This window comes from Cetorhinus maximus, chromosome 3 (genome assembly GCF_964194155.1).
Source record: "Cetorhinus maximus chromosome 3, sCetMax3.hap1.1, whole genome shotgun sequence".
Classification (NCBI taxonomy): Eukaryota; Metazoa; Chordata; class Chondrichthyes; order Lamniformes; family Cetorhinidae; genus Cetorhinus; species Cetorhinus maximus.
Window position 1 is genome coordinate 100,439,941 of NC_135881.1, and position 25,324 is coordinate 100,465,264.

Consider the following 25,324-nt stretch of genomic DNA (forward strand, 5'->3'; position numbering starts at 1 on the left):
AATTTAGGTTACTATTGGATCGATCCCAATCAAGGATGTATCATGGATGCCATCAGAGTTTACTGCGACTTTGTATCAGGCGAGACTTGTGTACATGCCAACCCAGACATCATTGAGCGCAAGAACTGGTGGAATAACAAGACTCCCAAAGAACAGAAACACATATGGTTTGGTGAAACCATCAATGATGGTGTCCAAGTAAGTCCAACTCAGATGTTTATTGTGAAGGGTCTTTCTACCCTTGTCAACAAAATCTATGCAGCATATAGTACAATACTTGAAATATTGGGAGATGGTTATCTTACCTTGAATTTCTTTGTTCTAGTTCACTTACAATGATGAACACATTACCCCATTTGTTATGGGTACCCAGCTGACCTTCCTGCACCTCCTCTCCAATGAAGCCACACAGAATATCACCTACCATTGTAAGAACAGTGTAGCATACATGGATGAGGCTGGAAACCTGAAAAAGTCAGTTATTCTGCTTGGTTCCAATGATGTTGAACTCCGAGCTGAAGGTAACAGCAGATTCACTTACAGTGTTCTGGAAGACGGATGCACAGTAAGTCCTTGTTACTTGTTTTAACACTAATCATGTCCAATTACACTGATTGTGCACATTGAGAGAAACATGCAGCTATCAAATGTATTATCTGCTTGCACACATTTTTTCTTAACTGGAAGCAGAATAGTAAAGCACCAGAGATCTCAATGAAACAAATTGTAAACTCTAATCTGAATTTTTTCTGTGGTGGATATTTTTGCAATACCCCTAACCAATGGTCCCAATAAGCTGCAAGCATAAGTGGCAACACAGTAGCCTAGAAGCTACCGTACAGATTCTGTTCCAGGCTACATATCGCGTGTGTATGGCTTAATTGAACCTTCGTTGAAAAAACTGGCCATGCACTAAGAGATTTTACAGGGAACATGACTTGTAACTCTGAATTCCCAGAAAATATTCTCAAAGTAGAATTCTGCTTCTTTTTAAATTCCATTATGTACCTTTTATTTTTCTTTCGTATTTAAATCTTTCTTTTCAGTAATTTAATTGTACAAAGAAAATTTGGCCCTTAAAGCCACATCTATTTCATTGTTAATCTCAACCATATTCCAGACTTCTCGCTATATCCATCTCTCACTTTTGTTCCATTCATCCATTTTGCATTAACCTAACCACTTCCAGTAATGACCATGCCTTAAATTTTATTTCTATCACATCATCTCATTGCTCCTAGCTTTTTTATCCTATACTCATGGAAATTGAGATATCTTACCAGAGATTGGCTGTGACACTGTAAAATGAAAATCAGATTATGAGAATTTTGTACATTTGTTAAATATATCCTGTAAAACAAAGCATCCTAATCACAAAAAGAAACTGCAACATATAAAACAGTGTTCATGAGTAAACCTTGTGCTTATCTTAGCAAAATGATGATACCAATGACCATAAACACACTAATAAAAAAAAGCCACACATATGTTTGAAACCTTTGATAGGTCTGGAGTGTGAAGACAATGATAGGAGAGTTCAGTAGCTTCTGGAAGAATATTTTAAATAGCATGCTCTCTTTCTATTCCTTTATGGATATTGAATAAGGAACCATGTGAATTAAAGCAGATTGTGTCATTATGTGGTGCTCTGCCAAAAATAAGATTCATTTTGCATGTGAATCTGACATTTTGGCTGTGATCTTTTATGGCGGAAATTGATGATCAAGGGCCAAGGTGAGCATCAAACCCCCCTGACCTCGACGACAGAGGCCTGGCCAATTTTAACTCCTGGGCCTCATCTCAGTTATTTGTTATAAACTGACAGGAAATGGCAGCAGGGCAGGAGCGAAATCTCAGATGGGCAGCAATAAAATTGCTCCTTTAGTGACCTGTTTAGCTTAGAATGAAACAAAATCTAATTTTCTCGATCACAACCCACATCACATTTATGTTTTTAACAAAGGAAATGCATTGTCTCAAAATAACCCTTCATTCTGTTTTACTTGTAACAGAGACATACTGGTGAATGGAGTAAGACAGTCATTGAATACAGAACACAGAGAACATCTCGCTTGCCATTTATGGACATTGCACCTATGGATATTGGTGGCCCTGAACAAGAATTTGGTTTGGACATTGGCCCAGTCTGTTTCAAATAAATGAACTTGAGCTAACTTAGAATACTCTCCGCATTTTTTCTTTTATTTTTTACTGAATGCTGACTCATTCCATGTCTTCTGCTCATCCACTTGCTTAAGTTCTGGGCTTAAAGAGAAGTAGGAAATCCAAAAAAAAAGGAACATTTTTTTCTCCATGCAATTTTAATGCAGTTCCCAACAACTTGGAAATTTCAAGAGATTTTTGCAGGTGAAATCTTGCCCTGAAGGTTTAAATCACGAATAATGGAAAGTAAATAAAAGAAAATGAAAATGAGTGTCATCTGTAGTCTTGAATATTTTTCAAAGAGGAAGTTTAAAACCACAGCTTCCCAAGGTTTAAACTACCTCATATACTTATTTTAAAGTATTAAACACATAATTTCTTTCTCAAAATTAACTGTGGTACTTGGGTTTCAAGTCATTTTGTAAAGGTGCTAAGTGGTATTGAATTGTGCAGATACCGTACTTGAAGTACTGACTGTGGTGCTAACTGAATGTCCCATGCCATCACTGAGACTGTCACTATGTGAGGCCACGTTTCCAGTGCTGTATTAAGTTGTACAGTGGTTTTATTTCTTAGTAAAATCCATTGATTATGATCATGAGATCCTCTTGTCTATTCCCAAACTAAACATGTGGATACCTTCCTTGCCATTTCCATCTCATTACTTCAGGTGTTCATGCTTTTAGCCATGCACTTTCACTCCAATTGAATGGAAAAAGGAGGCGACAGTTCTAAAATCAAATAATAAAAACTAAAAATGTTCCTATTTTGTATATGTGACAAGTGAGATGTTTTAATAATTGTGAAATAAAGCATGAAAATGTTCTGAAGTAACTTGTTTCATGACTGTGGTTCATGTTACAACTTTGTAAAGTAGAATTACCCTCAGTCTCTACCTTCCTTATAGACAGAGGTGTAGTTTGTTTGGATGTCGCCACCTTTCTCATATGGAGATGTAAGATTCTCTCCAGCTCAGTGACTAGTAATAAAAGCCTGTTGTTGCCAGTCACACATTGTTTGAGTAATTGGTAATCTCACTATAGTTCTCAAGGTAAATTGGCTGGAAAGTGTAGAGAAGTGGAGTAATTAGTGCAATTAAACTTTGTGAACAGGTAGTGCCCATTGTTTGGGAACTATGGATGCAATTTGGGAACCAAAATTATGTCTAATTTGTGCAAGCACACTTTGCAAATCATGCCTGAGGCCATCTTGTAAAAGGACAAACAAGAGGCATCCTTTACCCATGTCTGAAACAGGCATTAGTTCATTTGCATATGCAAATAATTAGCCTAACACCTGCCTCTGGTCCTTGCTTCAACTTTGCTTTTCCCTGAGGCAACCAGTGTCAGTGCTGATTGCCTCCGGGAAAACCAATGCTAAATACCACAAAAAGGGTAAGTTTGAAAAAAGATAAGTACTTGCCATAATCACCACTGCTTCTGGTCCTGAAATCTGGACCTCATTCCAGACTCTGACCTCCAGGACCCTCAATCTCCCCCTGCTCCCAGCCTGACCTCCTAGCGACCACAACCACCCCCCGCAACCAAGAGCTCTTCCAACCCATCCAATGTTACTCCCAAAGTCTGCGATCTTCCTACCCAATCCCCAACAGAAATCCTGAGCCCCCTCCAACCCAACCCCTCAACAGTACTCCCATGTTTCCTCATGAAACCTTGATCACAGACACCAAGGCTGAGCCGTTCCTCCTCAGGATCCCCATGTTTCAATCCAATCACTTTAGGAATTGGAGCATTTACCTGTGCAGGTTCCTACTGCAGTGTGATGAGCTCCAAGGCTCAAAATCAAGCACCTCCCCATTTGGACACAGGCTGTTAAGACTGTGAGGGTAAGGTGCTCAAAAATAGGCACATCCAAATTTCTAGGCCTTCATTTTTTAAAGTGGGGGGTTGACAATTCAAACTCAAGGCACTGGTTAACTTAAATAATTACCAACTTAGAACAAACAGAAAGCATCTCTAGAACAAAATATTCTGATGGATTTGCTTATTATTCATGTTAAACACAACAATTTCCTACATCAGAACTCAGAAAATTGGTGGAATTTACATTCTTACAATCGTAAAAAACAGTCACATAAGAATGTTCGTCGTTATGTTTTCCAATCTATGACCCTGCACTCAATTTCCAATCTTAGAGTGGGTTACGAATGTTCCACTACACCAGCACCATCTAGTCCTACCATCTGGAATTTTCTCCCTTAGCCACATCACCTTGTCATTTGTCTTTGTATATTTAGAAGTCCCATTCATCTTCTAGCCAGTTAAATTTCCTTACATTGCCCTACCTTTCCACATCTCCATATTTGACAAATACAACTTGTATTTATATAGCATCTTTAACATAGTAAAATACCCCAAGGTGCTTCACAGGCATGAAATCAAACAAAAATTAAATGCAAAAGCAAAATACTCTAAATGCAAGAAATCTTAAATAAAAACAGAAAATGCTAGAAATAACAGGTCTGGCAGCATCTGTGCAGAGAGAAACAGAGTTAATGTTTCAGGTTTATGATTAAATTAAATGCAAGCTGTTTTTAAAATAAAAATCTCAGTCGAGACAGCTTTAACTATATCAAGATGAAAATACAGTCTCCCTTTTCCTGGGCCTAGTGTAGGCGTTTACTGAAGCCTGTGATATACTTCCTATTGTCTGAAATTCTAAGACCATTGGGTATAGTTTCTCAATTCCCTAATGTCAGGGAAAAGTCATCAGGAATGCAAGCAGAAAACAAGCTGCTGTGCTTTATAATCATGCTGACTTTTTCATTAATATTAGTGAACAGTGGAAATATCTTTTTTTTCCCCTAAAGGCATTGAATCTTTGATGGAATAAAGTTATAAATGCATCATGCACCTTTATAACTCTGGTAAGTGTCTAATAATCATGCATGAACATCAATAGTAGGTGCCAGTAGCGGAGAGTAGGTCATAGCTTAAATGTCCCTGTCTTTGCAATGACCATACATGTACCGTTTAAGTGGGGGCATTGGATAGTCATCAAGAGCAATAACCTCAACTAACTTTTCCCTTCTCTCACCAGAAATACTGAGACCAGTTGTAGCACCCATACCACACTATGGCTAAAATGAGCAGATAGCAGGGATTGAGTCTTTTTTATACAAGATACGTTTTTTGAGATGTAATTGTGTACTTGAATTTATAATGACTAACTTGGTTTGAGATCACTGTTTTGAATTTTGTTTGAAGTTTAGGCTTCAATTTTAACCCTTGTTCATCCCACCCCTTCGGTGAGCAGGAAAGAGACAGGTGAGAGGTTAAAATTGTAAAAACTGAGATATCACTTCCAAGTCGCGTTCCTGGACACCATAATATTTACGTTTATGGCAGAGATTCGGGCTCTGGACAAGGTTCACATTGGAAAGCAGGCAGGGGCCCACTAAAAATTCAAAGTCAAGGGCCAATGATGTCTTCAGCATTGCTAATTTTAAGGTCCATAACCTGACTGTTCATGGCCCAGCAGCAGAAACATAGCAGGTAATCCAATTGACCAAAAGAGGAGGAGAAGAAAGGCTCATCCCTGAGGCTTTTCAATGGATCCTTGGCCTTCCCTAGCTTCAGCATCCCCTCAATCTTCAGGGAATCCCCAGCCCCAACATTCCCCTGGTCTCCCACTAAGAAGAAACCCCGGCCTATCCCGCCCACCACGATGCAAGGGAATCCCTTCCATCCGCTGTCGGGATCTGTTCCCAGGATCATTTGATTCTCATTCCCACCTGCTGGCCAGGTAGTCAATCAGGTTCAATTCTGGAAATACTTATTCAATTGAGGTTCAGCTATTAGGTTTGGCAGGGCTTCCATGTCCCCCACCTTGCCTGGTTCATCGGCTGCCTCTGGGTCCCTGGGCACCCTTCCCATGCCCCCCCCCTGTAAAAATCAGGGCGACGGTCTACAGAAATGCCCACTCATCCCAACTATTCAAATGACATATTTGAGCACCATTGTCTCCTAGTCACCCCTGAATAACCTTTACTAAACTTTAGAACTGTTGACTGAAAGCAGCCAGTGGTGTTCAAAATAAGAAGTGCTGCTCACAATCCACTGCTCCCATTCATGTCAGTAGACACGATAATATCGTAGAAGGAGACAGGGTACACAGTTCCCAGGTTGGTTCTAATTAGTAGTTAAAAAGTATAAAATTGGGTAACAAGGGATAATTCAGAACCATCAGTAAATTGTAAAACATCTCCCTTTATATTAAGATTTAAAATTAGGAATCAATTCTGGAGTCAATGGGAATCAGGGGTAAAACTCTCTGCTGCTTGGAGTCATACCCAGCACAAAGGAAGATGGTTATGGTTGTTGAAGGTCAATCATCTCAGTTCCAGGACATCACTGCAGGAGTTCCTCAGGGTAGTGTCCTCGACCCAACCATCTTCAGCTGTTTCATCAAAGACCTTCCTTCCATCATAAGGTCAGAAGTGGGGATGTTCACTGATGATTGCACAATGTTCAGCACCACTCACGTCTCCTCAGATGCAGCAAGACATGGACAATATCCAGGTTTGGGCTGACAAGTGGCAAGTAACATTCACGCCACACAAGTGCCAAGCAATGATCATCTCCAACAAGAGAGAGTCTAACCATGGCCCCTAGATATTCAATGGCATTACTATCAATGTATCCCCCGTTATCAACGTCCTGGGGGTTACTATTGACCAGAAACTGAACTGGACTAGCCATATAAATACAATGGCTACAAGAGCAAATCAGAGGCTAGGAATCCTGTGGTGAGCAAGTCACCCCCTGACTCCCCAAAGCCTGTCCACCATCTACAAGGCACAAGTCAGGGGTGTGATGGAATACTCTCCACTTGCATGGATGAGTGCAGGTCCCACAACACTCAAGAAACTTGACACCATCCAGGACAAAGCAGCCTGCTTGATTGGCACCACATCCACAAACATTCGCTCCCTCCACCACCAACGCATAGTAGCAGCAGTATGTACCATCATGCATGTACCATGCACTGCAGGAATTCACCAAGGCTCCTTAGACAGCACCTTTCAAACTCATGATCACTACCACCTAGAAGGACAAGGGCAGCATATACGTGGGAACACCACCACCTAGAAGTTCCCCTCCAAGTAACTCACCACCCTGACTTGGAAATATATCACCGTTCCTTCACTGTTGCTGGGTCAAAAACTTAAACTTCCTAACAGCACTGTGGGTGTACCCATGACTGCAGCGGTTCAAGAAGGCAGCTCACCACCACCTTCTCAAGGGCAATTAGGGGTGAGTAATAAATGCTGGCCTAGCCATCAATGCCCACATCCTGTAAATAAATTTTTTAAAAGATTATACTTTTCCTTTAAGCTGATTAGTTTTGTTAACACATCTATTGAAATGGCTACAGATAAAACAATAAAATCAAAAAGATATATAGCAGCAATTCATCATGTAAAGCAATATGCAGCTGGAATTCTTCAGTGATGATAAATTCTTTGCTAGTATATAGCAAAACTTCAGCCAATAAACACCACTCATTCAAAACATAAAACTGACATCAGGGTAAATGTTTCCATTGGGGTTCATCTGCTGTCCCACAATAAGTGTAGCAGAAACATCGGAGCAACTGTGGAAACTATCCTGTGTTATTTCTCAGGGTTTTCATCACAGTTGCGATGGGAGGAACATAGGAACAGGAGTAGGCCATTCAGCCCTTCAAGCCTGCTCTTCCATTCAATTACATCATGGCTGATCATCTACCTCAATGCCACTTTCCCGCACTATCTCCATATCCCTTGATATTATTCGTCTCCAGAAATCTATCGATTTCAGTCTCGAACATGCTTAAATGATTGAGCTCCCGCAGCCCTATGGGGTAGAGATTTCCAAAGATTCACCACCCTTTGAGTGAAGAAATTTGTCCTTATCTCAGTCTTAAATGGCCGACCCCTTATCCTGAGATTATGTCCCCTGGTTTTAGACTCACTAGCCAGGGGAAACATTTTATCTACGTCCACCTTGTCACGCCCTGTAAGAATTTTGTAAGTTTCAAAGAGGTCACTCCTCATTCTTTGAAATTCTAGGGAATACAGACCCAGCCTCCTCAATCTCTCCTCATAAAATAATCCCACCATCCCAGGGATTAATATGATGAACCACTGTTACACTCCCTCTTGGCAAGTATATCCTTCCTTAGATAAGGAGACCAAAACAGTGCACAGTACTCCAGCTGTGGTCTCACCAAAGCTCTATGTAACTGCAGCAAGACATCTTTACTCCTGTACTCAAATACCCTTGCGATGAAGACCAACATACCATTTACCTTCCTAATTGCTTGCTAAACCTGTACGCTAAAGATTAGTTACTCAAGAACAAGGATACCCAGATCCCTTTGGACATCTGCACTTCCCAGACTCTCATCATTTAAGAAATATTCTGCCTTTCTGTTTTCTTCTGCGTAAGTGAATAACTTCACACTTATTCACATTATATTCCATCTGCCATGTTCTTGCCCATTCACTTAGCCTATCTAAGTCCTCTTGAAGCCCCCTTGCAATCCTCGTCACAATTTACGTTCCCACCCAGTTTGGTATCATCAGCAAATTTGGAAATATTACAGTTGGTCCCCACATCCAAATCGTTTATACAGATTGTGAACAGCTGAGGACCTAGCACTGATCCCTGCGGTACCCCATTAGTCAAAGCCTGCCATCATGAGAATGACCCGTTTATTCTTATTCTGTTTTCTGTCTGATAACCAATTCTCAGCCAATACCAGTATATTACGTTCAATCCCATGTGCTTTAATTTTGTTTATTAACCTCCTCTGTGGGACCTTATCAATAAACTTCTGAAAATTTAAATACACCACTGGTTCTCCTTTATCTACACTATAAGTAACATCCTCAAAAAACTCCAACAAGTTTGTCAAACATGATTTCCCTTTCATAAAACCATAATGACTCTGCCCAATTTTACCATTCTCTTCTAAATGCTTAGTTATCACATCTTTTATAGTAGATTCTAACATTTTCCCTACTACTGACATCAGACTAACAGGTCTGTAGTTCTCCATTCTCCCTCTTCTTCCCTTCTTCAATAATAGTTACATTTGCTACATCCCAGTCCACAGAAACCTTTCCAGAATCTATAGAATTTTGAAAGATAACCACCAATGCATCCGCTATCTCTCCAGCCACCTCTTTCAACACTCTGGCTGAGTAGCATTGGCTGAGTGGCAGGAAGCAGAGGGTGATGGTCGAGGGGTGTTTTTGTGACTTGATGCCTGTGTCCAGTGGGGTTCTACAGGGATTGGTATTGGGTCCCTTACTGTTTGTGGTATATATAAATGATTTAGACTTGTGTGTAGAAGGGTTGATCAGTAAGTTCGTGTATGACACGAAAATTGGTGGGGTGGTAAATAGTGAGGAGGATAGCCTTAGATTACAGGAGGATATAGACGGGCTAGTCAGATGGGCTGATCAGTGGCAAATGGAATTTAATCTGGATAAGTGTGAGGTGATGCACTTGGGCAGGACAAACAAGGCACAGGAATACACGATGAATGGTAGGACTCTGGGAAGTACTGAGGATCAGAGGGACCATGGTGTGCATGTCCACTGGTCCCTTAAGGTAGTGGAACAGGTAGATAAGGTGGTTAAGAAGGCATATGGGATACTTGCCTTTATTAGCTGGGGCATAGAATATAAGAGCAGGGAGGTTATGCTGGAGCTGTATAAAATGCTGGTTAGGCCACAGCTAGAGTATTGCATGCAGTTCTGGAATGCGCATTATAGGAAGGATGTGATTGCACTAGAGTGAGTGCAGAGGAGAATTATCAGGATGTTGCCCTTGACGCCCCCCCCAACTCACCTCACAACATACTGTCCTGCCCCCACACAGCTTGCTTCAGCCGCAGTGCAACCCTTGCTCTGGCACCGCACTGTCGGCCAGCTGGGAAAAAGTGACTCGCCTGAATGCGCATGCCTCAACCTTGAAGTCAAACTTGCAACTCTGCGCAACATTAGTGAGCATTCACCTCCGAGTTCTTCTCGAAGTGCAGCTTGCCAGCTGTATGGCTTATAAATACTGTTGTGAAACATGTTGGCGTGCAATCATGCCAATGTGCCCGGATGATCCAGCATGGGGGGTAGTTCGGCTGAGCAGGGCTTACAATGATATGCAGATGTATTAAAATGAAGTTCCTGATGTCCGCTGGCGGGAAAGGCACCCCTCCATTGACGGGCGGAGTGGACGATCGCAAACTGCTTTCACAGCGGTATGAAACCAATTTGTGACCTTTCAGCCATATTTTCTGCTCATGTCTACCATGATGCCTGATGCCAAGGGGCACGAAGTTTCCACCCATAGATTGAATCTCGTTATACTGGAAGAAATGCTAATAACCAATTTTGCTCCCTCCTAAGGAGGAATAATGGAATCCTGGTCAAGAGCCCAGAAACTAAGTGTTAAGCTGAAATTGACCATTAATAGGCCATGTCACATGATCCAAGCCTCTGGCCTTTTGGATGGTTTTAACATTGCAGATTTAGGCCTCACAGTCAGACTGCCGTTTTAACATCAATGGGAGAGAACCCCAGCAGCCAGGCTGGGTAAGCAGTCTCAACTCCATGAAGCTTGCCTGATCAATGCCCGCCAAGTGATCTAAACACAGAAAACTCCCTCAGGCAGTAGCACCATTCATTTCCAGGATTTTTGTATCATTTAATCAACCATAAACACACCAGAACAGAACCCCACCATGAAGGAAACATTCTCTGGACTCTGACTTTGGACTTTCCAACTCACATGAACCAAAATTCATTTTTCTGTGGTCTTTATACTGTAAAACTCCTTTTCTCTATTCTATCTCTGCCCATCTTTTACTGTGTGAATGTGTGAATGTTCGGAGTGGGAAGTGGTGAACATTCCCTTTTTCTGGGTTTGAATGTGTAAAATAAACTAACCTTCTGAGTTAATCCTAACTTGAGTCTGATGTGGATTATTAGTAAAATTGGATCACAAAAGCCGAGAGATTGGGAAAGCACGCCACGCCTATTCTGTTAAAAACTAATATCTTCTGTTTAGGGACAGGTGGTAAGAGGAAATCAGTGCAGGGTGGCTGTCCCTCTTCTGTCTGTATAGTCTACAGGCCACCAACTGGTGGGAAGATGTAGAGGAACAAATTTGCAAGGAAATTACATGAAATGCAAGAATTGTAGAGTAGGTATAATGGGGGACTTTAGTTATCTGAATATGGACACGGGGAAGAGTATTGGAAATGGCAGAGAGGGGCAAGAGTTCCTAGAGAGTGTTCAGGAGAATTTTCTACAGCAGTATGTTTTCAGTCCAAAAAGAAAGAAGGCATAGCTGGACCTGATTCTTGAGAATGAGATTGGCCAGATGGATCAAGTTTCATTAGTGGAACATTTAAGGGACAGTGATCATTGTATCGTGAGGTTTAGGTTGGCTATGGAAAGGACAAAGAGAATCCAGAATATTAATAATTAACTGGTGGAAAGCCAACTTCAACGGGGTAAGAATGGATCTGGCCCAGATAAATTGGAATCAAAGATTAGTAGACAATGAGCTGCCTTTAAAGAAGAGATAGAGTAAAGTCAAGGTATATTCCAACAGGGGGAAAGGTAGAACAATCAAATCCAGAGCTCCCTGGATGATGAAAGAGATAGAGATTAAGGTAAAGCACAAAGTGTGTCAGGTGGGTAATATAATTGAGAACCAGGCTGAATATAGAAGATTCAGAGGGGAATTGAAAAAGCAAATAAGAGAACCAAAGAGAGAGTATGAAAAGATACTGGCTGCTAACATAAAAGGGAATCCAATGGTCTTCTATGGGCTATATATAAATAGTAAAAGAGTGGTAAGAGGAGGAGTGGGTGATTAAGGACCAAAAAGGGGATTTATGCTTGGAGGCAGAGGGCATGGCTGAGTTACTAAATTAACATTTTGCATCTGTTTTTACCATGGAAGAAGATGCTCCCCAGGTCATGGTGAAAGAGGAGGTAATTCAGACACTTGAGGACTTTAAAATTGATAAGGAGGAGCTGTATGGCCAACCTCTTGTGGGCATTATTATCACTGACCACCACTGCCACCACCTCCCAAGCCAGATTGATGATGTTGCAGCCCCTCCTGAAGGCAGAGCTGGAGTAGAGGACACCACAGCAGACGTCCACAGCATCCAAAAGGCATTCCAGGGACGCATCACTAAATCGGGGGATGCTGCAGTCTTCTTGCCTTTCGGGGCCATGTCTCCTGTGCAGCAGTCTTGGGCTGGAGTGATGTGCGCATAGCTGCACTTTATATATGGCGCCCAGTGTGAGGATGCAGCAAGGTGATGACATAGTAGGAGAATCAGAGGCCGCCTGCCAGTGAAACAGCGTGTTTCCTGTGAATACATGATTAATGAGGTGGGATTGGGACAATACGGTGTGAAAACCTGCCATTCCGGTCAGTGCGTGAAACGTCCTTTTTCCCGCCTGCTACCATGATTCCCCCCTTTCTCTTTTGTGATAATTCAGAATGCGGGAGCCAGTTCGCCTGCACTTCTTCTGCTTTCGTTGATTACAAGGGGTTTGTACAATGAAGTGTGAAATTCCAGAAGCTGAAAAAACAATTCTTTTGTTCTTGAAACTGCTGGGTATAGCTCCCAGGCAGAAAGCCAACCTTATGATCAGGTGACTTGTAGCAGCTATCTTAACTCTCTTTGTTCAGCAGAAAAAGTTTAGTTTTTTTAAAAATAGCAATAAGAATAAAGCTTAAATATAGTGTTTCATGTCATAGGAGCCCAACACAAGCAATGTGATTGTACCTTTTTTGTTCCTTAGATCTGGTCAAATTCTGTCCTGACCCCTTTGGGATATCCTGTCTCTCCAGCACTGATTCTCCTTAATCAATGCTCCACCCACCCACCTTCCTCTTTTCTTATATTTCCTGAACACCTTGCATTCAGGAATATTTAATACTCAGTCCTGCCCTTCTTTGAGTCAGCTGGTCTCTGTTATCGCCACAACATCATGCTGGCATATTTGTAAGTAAATAGTGCAGCAATTTTGGGTAATGTTATTTCCACAGTTTTAATTTGTGTTGGAGATTTAAATGATGTTCAAATAAAAGAAGGTAGCAAGGAAGAGATAAAGCTAGCTATCTTTGGTATGAAAATGAAAGTTTCTTCCATGCTTACTGATAACCCATAAATAGACAAAGGGAGGGACCAAAGATGGAACCCACAAGCACATCGCAGGTGATTGTTCTGGAAACTTTTAGATATGTGAATACAGTGCAATGGAGGTGAACTATGGAGAAATGATGGAGGAAGATGGTACAGTTGAAGCACTGATGCATTGTGGGAGCAGATATCCAGAATACTATTGGTAACTTTGAAGCAATATAGGTTGTTCTACTGAGTCTGTACCTATTTTTAACATTTAGCTGTAGTGGTATTGCAAATAAAATGTATTATCTATTAATTATAAGAATCATTCACCATTTTCATACGATTCCACGTCAGGACCTTTAAAAATTTATCATCTAGGTCTGAGGTTCTTAGATTTAGTTCACCTCTGAAATAAATTACACTGCTAAGTCCAAAGTATGTTATCAATGACACAAATCAAACTAACCACAGGAGCAACTGTAAGATACATCCATACCCAACACCCATAGTTTACAGTGACCTATATTTTTGTTTTGAGCTGACTGAGGATTAATAGATGTAAATGGTAATTAACAGAAAACAAAACATTATATTCTTGTCCCCTGGATAGGGACCTGTTGGTTGCCTGGATGTCCTATCTTTTTACTCTAACATGATTGTCTGGCTGCACTGTAAATTTATACACTATCTTAATCACCAACCATCAATCTAATATGCCAAGGTACCGTGGTAAAAACTGCCCAATCAGCTCTCCTTACTTACTTTGCACATGGTCCGTACATTAAATCTTTAAATCTGATCATAACCTGGTCACTATTTGTCCACTGCTGTCTGGGTTAGAGGATCCCAAAGATGAACAGCCCATTGAGAAAAGAAATTCCTCCTCTTCTCCATCTTAAATGGGGGACCTCTTATTTTTAAACTGTGCACTCCCTAGCTCTGGATTCTCCCAGGAGGGGAAACATCCACTCAGCATCTACCCCAGCATCTTATGTTCCAATAAGATCACCTCTCATTCTTCTAAACTCAAGTGAGTATCAGCCCAACTCACTCAACCTTTCCTCATAAAACAACACCCTCATCCAAGGAATCAGCCTAGTGAACCTTGAAACAAAAACAGAAAATTCTGGGAAAACTCAGCAGGTCTAACAGCATCTGTAGAGAGGAAAAAAAGGAGTTAACATTTCGAGTCTTCAGGTTTCCAGCATCTACAGTATTTTGCTTTTATTTTAGCCTAGTGAACCTTCTCTGGACAACTTCGAATACAAATATATTCTTCCTTAAGTAAGGAAACTCAAACTGTACACAATACTCTAGGTGTGGCCTCACTACTGCCCTGTGCAGTTGTAGCAAGACTTCCCTACTTTTATACTCCTAATTACCTGCTGCACCTGCATGCTAACTTTTTGTGATTCATGTACAAGAACACCCACATAATTCTTCCCACAGCATTATGTAGTTTCTCTCCATTTAAATAAGATTCTGATTTTCTATTCTTCCTATTAAAGTGGACAATCTCGCATTTCCCACATTATTCTTCATCTGCCATATTTTCACCCACTCACTTATACTACCTATATCCCTTTTCAGGCTCTTTGTATCCTCCTCACAACTTGCTTTCCTATCTTGACTATTTGGCTGCAGTACAGTTGGTCCCTTCATCCAAGTCATTAAGATAGATTGTAAATAATTGAGGCCCTAACACTGATCCCTCCACTAGGTATTCCGCTAGTTGCAGTTTGCCAAGTTAAAAATGACCTTTTTATCCCAATTTTCTGTTTCCTGCTAGTTAGCTCCTCTGTCCATACTAATATATCACCCAAAACACCATGAGCTCTTAACTTTTAAGACATGAGGATACAGGCCATCAGGTCCAGGGGACTTGTCAGCTTCTATTCAATTTTAAGGGGTGCAGGAGCTGAACATGTGCACAAATCTTTGAAGGTAGCAGGATAAATTGAAAAGGTTGTTAAAAAAGCATATGGAATCCCTGGCTTCATTAATACAGGCATAGAGTGTAAAAGAACAGATGGTATGATAAAATTTTATAAAACACTGGTAGGCCTCAGCTGGAGTACTGTGTTCATTTCAGGGCATCACACGTTAGGAAGAGTGCCAAGGCCTTAAAGAGAGTGAAGAGATTGACTAGAATGGTACCAAGGACGAGAGACTTCAATTATGTGGAGAGACTAAAGAAATTGGGGTTGTGTTTTAAAGAGCAGAAACAAGAGGATATTTAATAGAGTTGTTCAAGAACATGAACAGTTTTGATAAAATAAATAAACTGTTTCCAGTGGCAGAAGGGTCAGAAAGCAGAGGGCACAGATTTAAGGTAATTACTAAAAGAACTAAAGGCAACATGAGAACACATATTTTGACAGAGTGATTGGCATGATCTGAATACACTGCTTGAAAGGGAGGTGGAAGCAGATTCAATAGTATCTTTCAAAAGTAGATTGGATAGATATTTAAAACAAAATAATTTCAAGATTATGGGGAAAGATCAAGCAAGTGAGACTAATTGGATAGCTCTACCAAGGAGCCAGCATAGACATGATGGGCTGAATGATCTCCTTCTGTGCTGTATCATTCTATGACTCTACTATGATACAATGAATGGATATTTGTTATTTACTGATAAGTTTGAATTATTGCAGGTGTAAACATTAACATATTGCAGTTTCTCAGCATGAACTGTTATTACAGTGAAATATTTACACTTAGTGCCCAAGATCACATGGTTAGCAAGGTTACCTTCATAGTTTATATTCAATGCATTTCAAAAAATGCAGTTAGTCAAGTACAAATTGCCCAAATCTACCATGACTGTTCTTGATCAGCTGATAACTTTCAAAATGTTCATTAACGTCATCATATATTGTGAACTCTAGAGGGCAGATTTTCCTATTATTGTGCTTGCACACAAAGGATTGCCTTGACGCTATGCAGTGAGAAAAATCGTGGGATGGATTGTACAGCCATGATGAAGCCCACCTGAATTTGTCCATGAAGACAGCATATCCTCCAACTTAACATGATTCAATGTCACGTAAGATTCAGTTGTTTACTTTTATCTAGAGAGGTTATCAGGTTATCTTGTTTTGCAAGATGGGGGAATAAATCAAGGATGATGCAAAAAAAACCTCCAAATTCGAAATCTCTGAATTAAAATCAGAAAACACTAAAAATACACAGCAGGTCAACCATTGACGGAATGAGAAAGACTGGTTAATGGTTTCCTGCTGTACTGCTGTATTCAGCCACCTGTGGACTGCTGCTTTTCTCTTGAGACGCAGCGATGTTTCCAGCCAATGAAAGCTTTGCGCTTACACTCGATTAGGTCCTGTACCGCTTGGTCACTTTGTCAAACCAGTCACAATGTTTCCTCGTAGAAAGACCAAGGACCTCTTTGCAGATGCTTGTTATGGTGAACTTTAGGGTCGACCAGGTACTATTGGCAGGAGGTTGAAAAGTTGGCATTGAGGTACTAACTGAGAAGGGCCGCCTAGGTGGGATCTTTGAGGCCTTCTTGTGGCATTGCTTCTGATGCCTCCGCTTTTGGGAGCCTGGCTGATGGAGCTGGTGTATTGGATAAGGCGGTGATCAGTCCAGGGCTCATCAGTACCTGTCATGGAGCAGGTGATGTGGACATCTCTGTGGTCCCTTGTTCAAACAATGCCGTAATCAAGCAAATGCCAATGTTTGGACCATGGGTGTTACCATGAGGTCTTGTACTTGTCTCACTTGCGGAACAAGGTATTGGTTATGACAAGGTTAGGTTCTAGACTTTTTCAGGAGTACTCAGTTGGCGTTTGCTTTCTCTACTCCTTCCTTGCTTATCACATTCTTCCAGAGATACACGTCCTTCCGACTCTGGTGTTGAAATCTCTGAGGAGGATCAGTTTGTTGCCTGCTGTGACTCAGAATGGGAATTGTGGAAAGCTTGTGTAGAACCCTTCCTTGACCTTGTCTGTTTACCTCAAGTGTAAGAGCATATGCACTGATGATATGCAAGCTGATTCCTCATTAGGGTGCTAAAGATCACTGCTATTAAAATGCAGCATTGAGTCATGAGAGACTCACATCCCACAGGGGGAGAAACTGAGGCACCAGACAAGCTCATGTTTGATGGCAAAGCCCACCCTGTGGATGCATTGTTCCTCTTGTGGAAGGTCCTTCGAGATAACGTGTACCCACTGCCTTGTTCCTTCAGTTGGCCTTCTCCTGCATGTCATGTCTCACTTAGGGTGGCAATGTCCATGTGAAGGAGGCTGAGTTTATGAGCTATGATAGCTCTGTCATGGTTAGGATTGTCCATGAGGGTCCTGACGTTCCAGGTCCCAAACTTCATTTGGATGTGTGTAAGATGCCAATACGTGATTTTTTTAATACGAGGTGGTCGTTGCACGCCGATGACCATATGGTCTTGGCAGACCAGTGTTTTGGTCCAGTGTCAACACCCTCCCTCTCTCTCCCCACGCTCTCTCTATCACTGTCTCTACACTCTCTCTTGTCGCACACTCTCTCTCTCTCCACACTCTCTCTCTTTCTACACACTTCCTCGCTCCTTCTCTCTCTCTCCACACACTCTTTCTCAACAGACATGCTCTCTCGCTCTCCCCCCACACGCTGTCTCTCTCTCCACACACTCTCTCTCCACTCTTACTCCACTTTCTCTCTCTCTCCACAATCTCTCTCTCTCTCTCCACACAATCTCTCTCTCTCCACACAATCTCTCTCTGCACACACTCTCCCTTTCTCCACACACAATCTCTCTCTTTCTCTCTTTCTCCAAGACAATGAAAGACCAGGCTCTTCTGTGAGACATGTTAATTTGTTAATTCATGGGATGTGGGTGTCTCTGGCTAAGCCAGCATTTATTGTCCATCCCTAATTGCCCTTGAGAAGGTGGTGCCGAGCTGCCTTCTTGAACTGCTGCAATCCACGTGTGTAGAAACACTCACAGTGCTGTTAGGGAGGGAGTTCCAGGATTTTGACCCAGCAACAGTGAAGGAAAAGTGATATATTTCGAGGTAAAGATGGTGAGTGGCTTGTGGGGGAACTTGCAGGTGGTCGTCTTCCCATGTGTCTGCTACCCCTGTCCTTTTAGATGTAGTGGTCATGGGTTTGGAAGGTGCTGCCTAAGGAGCCTTGGTGAGTTCCTGCAATGCATCTTGTAGATGGTACACACTGCTGCTACTGTGTGTGGAGGGAGTGAATGTTTGTGGATGGGGTGCCAATCAAGCGGGCTGCTTTTTCCTGGATGGTGTCAAGCTTCTTGAGTGTTGTTAGAGCTGCACTCATCCAGGCAAGTGGGAGTATTCCATCACACTCCTGACTTGTGCCTTGTAGATGGTGGACAGGCTTTGGGGATAGTGAGGTGAGTTACTCGCCGCAGGATTCCTTGCCTCTGACCTGCTCTTGTAGCCACAGTATTTATATGGCCAGTCCTGTTCAGTTTCTGGTCAATATTAACACCCAGGATGTTGATAGTGGAGGATTCAGTGATGCTAATGTAATTAACCATCAAGAGGCAATGATTAGATTCTCTCTTGTTGGAGATGGTCATTCCCTGACACTTGTGTGGCGCGAAAGTTACTTGCCACTTGTCAGCCCAAGCCTGGATATTGTCCATGTCTTGCTGCATTTGGACATGGACTGCTTCAGTACCTGAGGAGTCACGAATATTGTGCAACCATCAGCGAACATCCCACTTCTGATGGAAAGAAGGTCATTGATGAAGCAGCTGAAGATGGTTGGGCTGAGGACACTACTCTGAGGAACTCCTGCAGTGATGCCCTGGCACTGAGATGACTGACCTCCAACAACCACAACCATCTTCCATTCTGCTAGGTATGATTCCAACCAGCAGAGTGATTTCCCTCACTTTACTGATGATCGAGAGTAGGCTGATTGAGCGGTAGTTGGCCAGCTCAGATTTGTCCTGCTTTTTGTGTATAGGACATACCTGGGCTATTTTCCACATTGCCAGGTAGATGCAACTGTATTGGAACAGCTTGGCTAGGGATGCAGCAATTTCAGGAGCACAAGTCTTCAGTACTATTGCTGGAATATTGTCAGGGCCCATAGCTATTACAGTATCGAGTGCCTTCAGTTGTTTCTTGATATCACATGGAGTGAATCGAATTGGCTGAATCTGTGATGCTGGGGATCTCTGGAGGAGGCTGGGGTGGATCATCCACACGGCACTTCTGGCTGAAGATTATTGCAAATGCTTCAACCTTATCTTTTGCACTAATGTGCTGGGCTCCTCCATCATTGAGGATGGGGATGTTTGTGGGGCCTCCTCCTCCAGTGAGTTGTTTGATTGTCCACCACCATTCACGACTGGATGTGGCAGGACTGCAGAGCTTAGATCTGATCCGTTGGTTGTGGGATCGCTTAACCCTGTCTATCACTTGCTGCTTATGCTGTTTGGCACACAAGTAGTCCTGTATTGTAGCTTTACCAGGTTGGCACCTCATTTTTTGGTTTGCCTGGTGCTGCTCCTGCCATGCCCTCCTGCACTCTTCAATGAACTAAGGGATGCTGTTAGACCTGCTGAGTTTCCAGCATTTTCTGTTTTTGCTCCAGCATTTTCTGCTTTTGTTTCAGATTTCCAGCATCTACAGTATTTTGCTTTTATCATAGTCCCCTGGCTTGGTGGTAATGGTAGAGTGGGGGTTGTGCCAGGTCATGAGGTTACAGATTGTGACTGAGTACAATTCTGCTGCTGCTGATGGCCCACAGCACCTCATGGTTGCCCAGTCCTGAGTTGCTAGACATGGTCGAAATCTATCTCATTTGGCACGGTGGTAGTGCCACACAACGCAATGCAGGGTATCCTCAAAGTGAAGGCGGACCTTAGTCTCTACCAGGACTGTGCGGTGGTTGCTCCTACTGATACTGCCATGAATAGATGCATCTGCAGCAGGCAAGTTGGTGAGGATGAGGTCAAGTATGTTTTTCCCTTTTGTTGGTTCCCTCACCGCGTGCTGCAGACCCAGTCTAGCAGCTATGTCCTTTCAGACTCAGCCAGCTCAGTCAGTAGTGGTGCTACCGAACCATTCTTTGGTGATGGACATTGAAGACCCCACCCAGAGTACATTCTGCACCATTGCCACCCTCAGTGCTTCCTCCAAGTGGTGTTCAACATGGAGGAGCACTGATTCATCAGCTGAGGGGGGACAGTAGGTGGGATTCAGCAGGAGGTTTCTTTGCCCATGTTTGACCTGATGCCATGAGACTTCATGTGTTCCAGAGTCAATGATGACGACTCCCAGGGCAACTCCCTCCCAACTGTATACCACAGTGCCGCCACCTCTGCTGGGTCTGTCCTGCCAGAGGGACAGGACATACCCAGGGATGGTGATGGTGGTATCTGGAACATTATCTCTAAGGTATGATTCCATGAGTATAACCATGTCAGGATGTTGCTTGACTAGTCTGTGAGACAGCTCTCCCAATTTTGGCACTTGCCCCCAGATGTTGATAAGGAGGACTTTGCGGGGTCGACAGGTTGCCGTTATCGCTTCTGGTCGATACCTGGTGGTCTGTCCAGTTTCATTCCTTTTTTGAGACTTTGTAGTGGTTTGATACAACTGAGTGGCTTTCTTGGCCATTTCAGAGGGCACTTAAGAGTCATCTGCATTGCTATGGGTTTGGAGCCACATGTAGGCCAGATGTCCTTCCCTAAAGGGCATTCATGAACCAAATGGGTTTTTGTGACAATCAACAATAGTTTCATGGCCATCTTTAATTCCAGAATTTTATTGAATTCAGATTCCAGCATCTGCCATGGTGAGATTTGAACCCTGGTCCCCAGGGCATTACTCTAGATCTCTGGATTACTAATCCAGTGGCAATACTATTATGCCATCATCTCCCCCTTAGCCTTCTTTCACACAAAGCCCACAAAGAACAAGTAATGGGCAGGAAGTGTGTAGGAATGCCAACAACTTGAAGACACCAACAAAATGTATGTTTTCTCCAGCACTGTCAGGACAATCTATAGCCCAAAACACCCAAGGCCCCACCCCACTGAGAGCTAAGCATGGAGGGGAGCTCATCAAGGACAGGGAGGTAGTGATTGCTCGCTGGAGAGAACATTCTGAAGAACTCCTCAATCGAGACTCTGTCTTCGACTCAAATATCTTCAACTCTATTCCTCAATACCCCGTCCAACTCAGTTTCGACACTACCCTGACCTGGGGTGAAGCTGAAAAAGCCACTTGACATTTGAAAAACAACAAAGCCCCTAGAGCAGATGGAATCCCAGCTGGAATTCTGAAACATAGCGGAGATATGTTCCTGGCATGGCTGCACAACCTCATATCCCTCATCTGGGAAGAGGAGTGCATGCTGGAGTATTTCAGGGACACTGTGATCATAACCATTTTCAAGAAGGGAGACAAGTTTGTTTGCAACAACTACAGAGGTGTCTCCTTGCTGTCTGCCACAGGGAAAATCTTTGCAAGGATTCTCCTCAACTGCCTCCTTCCAATGGCCAAGGATCTCCTTCCAGAGGCCAAGGATCTCCTTCCAGACTCGTAATGCACTTCTCACCCATTGAGAGGCACCACAGACATGATTTTCACTCCGTGGCAAATTCAAGAAGTGCAAGGAACAGTGCCAACCACTGTAATCACATAAATCTTTGACTCTGTCAACTGTGAAGGCTAATGGAGTATCCTTCTCAAATTTGGCTGCCCTCAGAAATTTGTCACCATCCTCCACCTGCTCCATGATGATTTGCAAGCCATGATCCTCACCACAGTCCCTATCTCAGTGAAAACTGGGGTCAAACTAAGCCCAGAATTAGGAGGCACTGTTTTAAAATTAGGGGTCGCCCTAATGAGGAGAATTTTTTTCTCTCAGAGGGTAGTGCGATTTTGGAACTCTGCCTCAGAAGGTGGTGGAGGCGGGGTCATTGAATATTTTTAAGGCAGAGGTAGGTAGATTCTTGTTAGGCAAGGGAATCAAAGGTTATCGAGGTAGATGGGAATGTAGAAATCGAAACACAAGAAGATCAGCCATAATCTTATTGAATGGTGGAGCAGTCTCAAGGAGCTGAATGGTCTACTCCTGTTCCTATTTCTTATGTTCTTATGTTCAAACAAGGCTGAGTCATTGCGCCAACTCTTTCCTCCATTTGCCTTCCTGCAATATTGCCCCTCACCTCCAGCAAATTACCCACAGGCATGGAGATAATCTACAGAACAGACAGGAAACTGTTCCACCTATGCTGTCTTCAAACCAAAACCAATTCCAAAACCATTCCAACCTCAGTCCTAGATCTTCAGTATGTAGATGATGCTTGTCTGTGTGCTCACTCGGAAACTAAGCTCCACATGATTATCAACCCCTTCTCTGAAGCACATGAGAAAATGGGCCTTTCACTAAACACCCAGCTCCCACAGCACAATGCCTCCCCCTGTCCATTAAGATCAATGTGAGATCCCAGAAAAATGTGGGTGTGGATCATTTTCCTTATCTTGGGAGCCTCTTGACAAAGGCAGACATAGATGATGAAATTCATCATCGCCTCCAATGTGCCAGCTCAGCCTTTAGCCAACTGAGAAAAAGAGTAACTGAGGATCAGCATCTCAAACCCAAGACTACGGTCATGGTTTACCAGGCAGCAGTGACCCCCATACTCCTATAGGCTCTGGAGACTTGAACAACCTACAGCAGGACCTCAAAGAACTGAAGAAATAGCACCAGTGGTGCCTTCGCAAGATCCTCCAAATCCAGGGCAAGAAAGGAGGCCCAACAGCAGAGTTGTTCATATGCCTGACACCAGAATCCTGAAGCAACTGTTCTACTCAGAAGTTGATCACAGCAGGAAACTCCCAGGAGGACAGCGGTTTTAGGGATGTCCTCAAAGCATCCCTGAACAGGTCAAACATGCCCGCGAACTCATGGGAGAGCCTGGTTTGTAAAAAACCGAAATGGAGAAGGCTCATTCAGGAAGGCGCCAAACACATCAACAGGCTTTGTTGGGGATGTTTAGAGGCAAAGTCAAGCTGTAGAAAGGAGTGCACAATCTTCTAAACAACCCATCTGTCTAACCCTTCAAGCACCTCCTGCCTCACATGTGGTAGAGTCTGCAGATCACACATTGAACTGGAGTGGAAGCAAGTCATCCTCAATCCCAAAGGACTGCCTAAGAAGGTTAATGGTTTGGATGGCATCTTTCATTAGTACCCACTCCAGCCCAGAATCATAATATAAGGTATGAGGATGTTAGACTCTAAGTGGGGTACACATTTGTTGGTGGCTTATGACCAAATCTTGCCTTTATCTCTCCCTCTATTATCTGGCATTTTGCCCATATTTAAGCCCCTCGCCTCAATCAACCATCTCACTTCTACTTTAAAATTCTCGTTCTTTATTGTTTTCCCAAGTCTTACCTGATGTTTCTCAACAAATTATCCTCACTCTTTTCTTCCCTCAGCCAACGCACAGAGTGACTTCTCATCCTCTGACTTCAATCACCATCTTGACTCACCTTGCGCTTATTCACCAAGTTCACTGTCTTCCTGTTCTCCTTTAACCTCTCTCTCCATATTCACAGCAACCCCCTCAAACTTGCCAACTCACATGGCCTCTCTATTTCCATTGTCTCAATCACGGGTAAAGCTATCCCCCATCACTTCCTTATATTCCTCGTCACTCACAACCCCCTTCTTTTTTGCAATTGCACCTTCTTCTGAGTCCACTCCAGATCTTGTTCTCATTAAAGTCACTCACAACAGCCCTTTCAAATTCCCAACTGTCCAGTCTTTTGCCCTCCACTCACTATAATACTTCTCTTGATCTTCTCAATTGCATCCTCATTCATATCTTTGATGCCAGTGATCCAAGTAAAACTCTTACCCTCTCCCACTCTGGTCATTCTCCCTTGTGTGGCCCACAATTTGGATCCCTTAAAAAGAACATAAAAGCATAAGGCATTAAGATTATGGCTGAACTTGTACATGAATTTCACTTTCCCAACCTGTAACTGTATCTCTGGATCCCCTCAGCACCTGAAAATATGCTGATCGCTGTCTTGAATATATTTAACGACAGAGCATCCCCAGCTTTCAGGGGGAGAGAATTCACAACCCATCCAAGTAGAAGAGATTTTTCTTCATTTCAGTCCTAAATGGCTGATCCCTTATCCCTAGACTAAGATGCCAAGTTCTAAACTTCCTTACCAGTGGAAGAAGCCTCTCAGCGCTTCAGCACCCTATTAGGCCCCTTAGGAATAGTTTGGGATAAGTTTCAATGAGATCACCTTTCATTTTAGAAAATGCTGCATTTATTCCTACTCTGGATGGAATTTTCAATGCCCGTTGGCATCAGGCATCATGGTGGGTGTGAGCAGATAATATGGCAGAAAGGCCGTTCTTTAAGCCCTTCACCTCAATCAACCAACTCAATTCTACTTTAAAATTCGCATCCTTCATCATTACCCCAAGCCCTACCTGATGTCTCTCAACAAGTTATCCTCACTCTTTTCTACCCTCAGGCAATGCACAGAAACTTCTCATCCTCTGACTTCAACCTCCATCTCAGCTCACCTTGCTCTTTCACACCATCGTGAAAACAGTTTGCGATCGTCCACTCTGCCTGTCAATGGTGGGCAGCCTTTCCCGTCGCCAGAGGTCAGGAACTTCATTTTAATACATCTGCATATCTTTATAAGCTCTACTCACCAGAATCGCCTCCCCACATCACATTTACTGCCCATGTCAGCGGGAAAACACACCTGCTCAGAACATGCCTTGACAAGTATGACGTGCAGAAGTCAGGACTTACTGTCAGGGCCTTGCTCACATCGCAGACACCTGAGGAACAGAAGGTGCTGGAGCTCTATGGCTACCGGACCCTGGAGGAACAAATGCATTGCATGCTGGGTAGATTTATATGGATAAGGATCTGCTGTGAAGCAGCTCACAGATAGATGATCGTCGAGCAGGTGGAGAGGAAGGTCTAGCTGTAAGTGGGA

The 25,324-nt window shown here is 42.9% G+C and overlaps 1 protein-coding gene across 2 annotated transcripts in view; it reads left to right on the forward strand.

The window, feature by feature from the left end:
* Window positions 1–2,997, forward strand: part of col1a2 (collagen, type I, alpha 2) — a 53,969-nt gene extending 50,972 nt beyond the window's left edge. For both annotated transcript variants that reach the window (XM_078538759.1, XM_078538760.1), the window contains exons 50-52: window positions 8–198; window positions 326–565; window positions 2,013–2,997. In XM_078538759.1, the coding sequence (XP_078394885.1) occupies window positions 8–198; window positions 326–565; window positions 2,013–2,159 (578 nt within the window). In that variant the 3' untranslated portion in view covers window positions 2,160–2,997. The remainder of the gene's footprint in view (window positions 1–7; window positions 199–325; window positions 566–2,012) is intronic.
* Window positions 2,998–25,324: the final 22,327 nt, after the last annotated feature.